The sequence below is a fragment of the Rhopilema esculentum genome, chromosome 7 (genome assembly GCF_057945365.1).
Source record: "Rhopilema esculentum isolate cy_ngs chromosome 7, ASM5794536v1, whole genome shotgun sequence".
Taxonomy (NCBI): Eukaryota; Metazoa; Cnidaria; class Scyphozoa; order Rhizostomeae; family Rhizostomatidae; genus Rhopilema; species Rhopilema esculentum.
The window spans coordinates 4020416-4026597 of record NC_142821.1 but is presented as its reverse complement, the minus strand read 5'-3'; the positions used below and the strand labels follow the sequence as shown (position 1 = coordinate 4026597).

Sequence of the window (6182 nt, the reverse complement as noted above, 5' to 3'; positions counted from 1 at the left end):
AAAAGGATAATGAGAAAAATAAATTCTGATCGAAAACTTTAGACTCTAAAACTGATTTCTTTATAATTTTTAATTACCTTCTGTACCGTTGCTGCAGGATTCTTTTTTTCTAACACCTATATGTAAAAATAGATAGAAGGATGGTGGGCTACGCATATATTTTCGCCATGCTGTGTGGCTTTTCGACCTTTTTTATTTATTGCATTGACAAGACAACTCAAACAGGTCTGACAAACATCCCTTTGACTGCGGCCTGTTCGTAAACATGATTTTCAGGAACTGTTAATCCTTCGTCATCATTGCTAATGCACCAGGCTGTTTACTTATTGCATTCAAATCATCAACGACAAATTTTCGTTTATTTGATACACGTCCGAGAATTAGACCGAAGTATTTTAAATGTCAACGAAGCCGAGAATCTTGGTTTTCGTCTCCGTATCGTATTAGTTTTCGGAAATCGTCTCTCACTGAAAATATCAATAGATAAAGAAGAGATTTGTAGACGTGGGTGTGTCTAGCAATATTTGCACAATGATCAATCAAACAGTTGTACATTTTGTCATGAAAGAATTTGAAGAATTTCACAAAGATCTTTGATAACAACATTAGGAAGCTATAAAAGTGATACTCTGACAGTAGTGGGTCATTGACTGTACAATAATTGCTTTGGCTGGTCCATAGTACGACGAGTACGAACAAACATCAATCTAGCACACATCAGAACGTGGATCGTTGAATTTCTTCACAGAGGTATGTTTGAGGAAAATACAAATTTATTTCTGCTGAAAGTTTTATCAGTCAATATAGAAAAGTTCTTGATATAAATTTCTTGTTAGTGATATTATAGTTCTCGATGGTGCTTGTGCAAATAGCGCATGCAACTGTAAGTGGTAGGCCAAATTGATTTCAACCAAAACTATGTCAATGAAATAGCAATCTAATTATATAGAAATTAAAGAATAAAAGATAAGGAAATTTGGCCTAAACTATGACGACGTACAATACAAGCTAACATGTAGGTACTCAAATTACAGAGAGTACAAGAAGTAAGGAATCTAACATTGAAACTACCAGTGAAATCAGAGAAAAACAAGACCATAGGCTGGAAGTTGGGCAGTGGACTCCGGGAAACTCAGCCCTCTTGTTAATGCAGAAAGAAGACCGAGTTTTGTTTTGTGCCAAACGCCAATTGTTGAGAGGCTGAGTTTTTCTCTCCTTTTTAGGTTTTACTTAATCCTCCTATGTCAATTAAAAATCTTATAAGTTTCTTTACGAAATTAAGTCTTTGCATAATCTCAAGTTTCCATCGTTCGGCAGTCCTACTGCATTGTTTGGATCAGTGTTCCTGCATTCGGTGTCTTGTGTTTCTAGGAACGTATGGCTGTTTTGAGAAAATACAAACGCTGCCGAAATCAAATTGTATCAGAACAGTTTCAGAGCACAATTAAGTTTCGCTTTATTCTTAGTAGAAAATAAAAATCGACACATGGTTTTCGGAAAAAAAGCAAATATAGATAAAGAAAAATTTTTTAAGCAAGACAGTACAGTCTGTCATTGACCATCCACCAAATTGGAAACTGTATCATCCATCTATTCTCTGTCTCCGCCTGCCCCACCCTAATGATGTACCTCCAGTCATTAACTGAAAGAAAGACAGGTGACAGTAGGGCAGGGTAGCTGAAGTCGTGGTTTCTTTTCACGTCTCCTTGGTGATAACGGTGTTCCCCACAAGTCAATCTGTAATTGTTAAACACAAATAACTCGTTAGCTGACTTTTTGCGACAGTTTTACAGCAGAGGTGGCGCCAGAAATCTTCCGACAGAGAGGCTGGAGCTTCCGACAGGGGGGCCAAAATGACTAAAATAAGCAGTTTTCGTATGTTATTTTGTCAAATTTGCTCCGACAATAACCTAAAATTTCCTCCGATGGGGGGGGGGGGCTAGATGCAGTAGCTTAGCCCTCCCCTGGCGCCACCACTGTTTTACAGTCGCAATTTGTTTTAGTGAAATCAACCACTAAGAACGTAGCTAATGTATCAAATATAAGACAAACAATAAATCCCATTTTTTAATGAAGTAGAAATAGTAAGATTTCGTAACATATAACTGTTTAGTTTGGATTATCAGTTTATCCACCATCTAAATAACGCAGTTATCTTGATTATATGTCCATCTTTTGTATTAGGATTTGATATACCCTCCCACCTGATTCCAAGTCTTTTTTCGGCTATGATTTCAATAAACGATTGTCAGTTTATGCGTGCTCCAGGCAACTTGTATACCAGGGCCTCCGACGAAGCATTTTTGCAAAACAATAGGGTTTTTTTTCAAAATCTTTTGTTATGGGTGTTAAATTTTCCCTTGGCCCCCCACTTTTCAACCTTTGTCGGAGCCCATGTATACCATGCATCTGTGCTATACCACGCAAAATCAGTAGTTACTACATCAACATATTGTACTTGAAAAATGCACTTTTCATTATTCGAAACTATAATACGGAAGTTTTTACTATGACGCATCAATTTTAAATGGCATTCTTAGAATGTCGTTATTTTAGTTGCGTTACAATACCTCTGCATCTGTAAACCCACTTTCTAAAAATTTTAACAGCCAATATAAGGAATTAACTGACACTCACTGTTACTCGGTTACACCCCTTTGGAAGCAATTCGATTGCTTTTATTGCTTCATTCAACATACTAGGGATTAAAAGATTTGCTGTTTTACCTCATGTTGATGTCCTGCAGAGCATTACAATTGTCTTCAGTGCTAGTACGGTTGACCTTGCGACCTTTCGTGAATACTTTCTGACGCGCTTCCGGTTATATTCCAGAGCACTATAAATCTGGCAACTCTTTTTCTTGGTCAGTTGAGTTTTAACGGTAACCGTTCTGTTTCACATAGGACACGAAGAAGACATTCAAGAAGTACTGTCAGAGGAGAATACCATAAAGATGGCTAATAAAGTTGCAGTGTCAGTCTCTGTGTGGTTGATGATTGCTGTGGCTTTCCAGACGGCCCTAACTGGTTTGTGAAACTCCACTTTACATTTATCACTGTTACCAACTTAATGTAAAAATCTAAGAATAAAAACAATTCTTTTCACCGAAACAATTTCTACGAATTCTTTGTAACCTTTCTCTATTTTATTCATGATAATTTCCTACAGTTGACAAGGGCATCTTAACCACAATTCTTTTTAGTTAATTTCTTTTGAATTCACGACTTTCTGTTATTCATGTTTTATTATTTTTGCGCAGATCAAAAAGTAAAGAGGCTACGAAATCTCCATTGTTCTCCAAGACCAACTGTTGTTGAAACCAAGCCGATGTTTTACCCCTATTTTGTCAGCCTCCATAGATGCAATGGCTCTATTGGAACCCGATCGCCTGCAATGATTCAATGTGTTCCAAGCAAAACTGAAAGTTTTAAAGTTACCTTGAGATTAGGATCTGTGGTGCGCGTGGTCACTATGCAAAACCACACGGAATGCAAAGCGGAATGTGCGCTGAAAAGAGAGGACTGTCCCTACCCTGGTGTCTACGACCCTTTCAATTGCAAGTGTGATTGCCCCCATTCGTCACCACCCAGCGATATGCCGCAATGTGGTCCATTTAAAAGGTACACTGTTTGATCAGAACTTAGCGGTTTATACTCTTTTTACAATAAAAAATGTTTTAAAACATGAAGGCCCTACTTACCAAAAAACAACTACGAATGAAGATGCCCAGCCTTGAAGAAAAGTAAAAAAAATTTTAGAAAATTTTCTTTGAAATGGTTCAAACGGAGTAGACTTAGCAGCTAATTCATTGTGAGAAAAATCAATGCTGAAACAGGAACGAGATTAATAACAACCGAGCCTCAAATTAGTAAAGAAAATTAGAAGATCGTGCCTCGGCAAAAGTGGTTCTTATAAAGAAGAGTGTATTATGTGAAAAACGTAGATATGACGTCATTTCAACTTATAACAGCTGCTGAGTATTACCATTATCGTGTTTTCTAAAAAACATGTTATGTCCAACTTTGGCCCCATTTCGTGTTACCAAAATAGGTATAATGTTTACCAGGTAACGAGTAAAAACCTTTTTGCAATCAGTTTTTTTATAAAATTCTAAAAGTAACTTTATATTTCTATTTGCAGCTGGAGCAAGGTCAAATGCGGCTGCGTCTGCAATCGAGTGAAGAAGTGTCCTAAGAAGTACATTTTTGATGAAAGTTCGTGCTCGTGCAAATGCAACCCCAAACGAAAAATGAAGTGTGAGTCAATGGGAGGAACGTTCTACACTGCAAAATGCAAATGCAAAAATATACAACGCCAAACATCAGAAAATAAAGATCACGAAGGTATGTAAAGACAGACTCCATCCTTTTTTCAATATAGCTGTTATCGAAAGTGGGATGTTTTATTTCTTTGCACTAGCCAAAGGGCGTATAATCACAGGGGGATGTTTGCTACTGGCTGTTTTCAACAGACTGCAAACCCACCATTCAGCTTATGTTTCATCATTCAGTTAAAAAGTATTTTCTGGTTTATTTGCAGATTCGTTTATTGGAAGCACGACATTCTGGATATACGTCTTAATCGGAGAGTTTGTCTTCCTTCTTTTTTGCTTCGATCTGATTCTTTGTTGCAAGAAGATGGGCCTGATCTATAAACTGACCAGGGTTTGCCGTAGCGAAAAGACGATTGAAGCAGAGCCTGAGGATAACGAAGAAAGATCGCCCAAAGAAGTTAAAGGTACGTAAGCAACCCTTAGCTCAAAGGGTATTTTGTTCCGTATTTAAATATCTTTGCTGGTGACATTTAAGTTGGTGCCTGATGCATTCGGGATATGATATATAAAGGGGGCTTGAAAACATTGAAAATTGAATTCACGTATTCTTAACAAGCTTCCAAATATATGATCACTGAAGGCAAAAACCTATCCTTGCGCTCTAACGTCGCTGAAATACAAAAAGTTCTAATTAATTTTTTAGCAGCCAGCCAGACAATTTTTGCCCTTGTCTAAACTACAGCCTCGATTGAATTTCATGCTCACATAACCATAAACTGCGTTCTTTTTTATTCATAACGGTAAACTGCCTTCTTTTTTTATTCATGGAAAATTAATGTAGTACTATTTTTCTCTCCAGTCCAATTCAACGAAGGCTGCCATACTTCATTTTCCAGTTTACACAATATTCCAGAGTCAATGCAGCCCTCGCATTATGGTGAAATAAGACAATTTTGATGTGGGAACACGCTAATAATTACATTGAATTTTGTATAGAAGATGAAGATTTATCAAATCAAAGAACATTATTTATTTATTTAAATATTATGAACTTAATAACTGACAACGGTGTCTCAAAACCCGCTTTGTTTAAACTGACCTCAACCAACGCATTGTGGTGTTTGGTCTCTCTTCCCAGTGGCGTAACGGAGTCATCTTGACCCCTAAAGAAATACTGAGACGTGGGGCCCCTAGAGCATGTCAAAGACAACAGCAAGATTTAAAAATAGAAAATTTTCTCGTTAACTAGGGTTATAGGGCCAGATATTAAAAGCTTGAGTTTAAGAATTTAGTTTTTAAAAATATGGTGAAGTTGATTGAAGTCTTAAAAACATGGATATAAAAGTAATCTGAGGGCCCCTTTTGGTTGGGGGGGGGGTCTTAGCTATCGAACCAGAACTTCGTCACGCCACACTTTTCTGCTGTCTGTTCCCCACACAGCAGAAAATGCAATAATTTTATACAAATCTTATGGATAGAAAGGTTAAATGTAAATATCAGAAAATAAATGTTTTATATATATTTATAAGAATTCTTATGCAACAATGCACATTATGAAATAACACATAAACAACGCCATATTTTTACTTAAATTATTTGCAGTTTAAATGCACAGCATTCTGATTCTGTTCGCAGTTTATCTATTTGAATTTTATCTCTACTGTACTTGTCTTTCTTTGTTTAAATCCTGGAGCCGTATAGGCGTTCAGTTTTGCCTTAGCCTGGTGGGAAGGGGCAAAAATCGTCATAATCTGGTTAGATAGAAAGAGTAAAAAATTTCACTATTATAAAAAATACAAATAAAAAGACAGTTCATAATTTGATAAGACAGCTGAAATAACAGGCTTGGTTTGAAAACAAATTGTCATGTAATTTCGTAGAAATAGCTCTTCGAAGTACCTTTTCTTCT

The 6182-nt window shown here is 36.7% G+C and overlaps 1 protein-coding gene across 1 annotated transcript; it reads left to right on the top strand.

Annotated features, from left to right (window-relative positions):
* The first annotated feature begins 597 nt into the window (after nt 1-597).
* LOC135683535 (uncharacterized) lies at nt 598-5933 on the top strand. The gene is made up of 6 exons (XM_065198820.2): nt 598-750; nt 2904-3026; nt 3260-3620; nt 4141-4343; nt 4540-4737; nt 5133-5933. Exons 2-6 carry the CDS (start codon nt 2954-2956, stop codon nt 5228-5230), a joined length of 933 nt encoding a protein of 310 aa, XP_065054892.2. The 5' UTR covers nt 598-750; nt 2904-2953; the 3' UTR covers nt 5231-5933.
* Nucleotides 5934-6182: the final 249 nt, after the last annotated feature.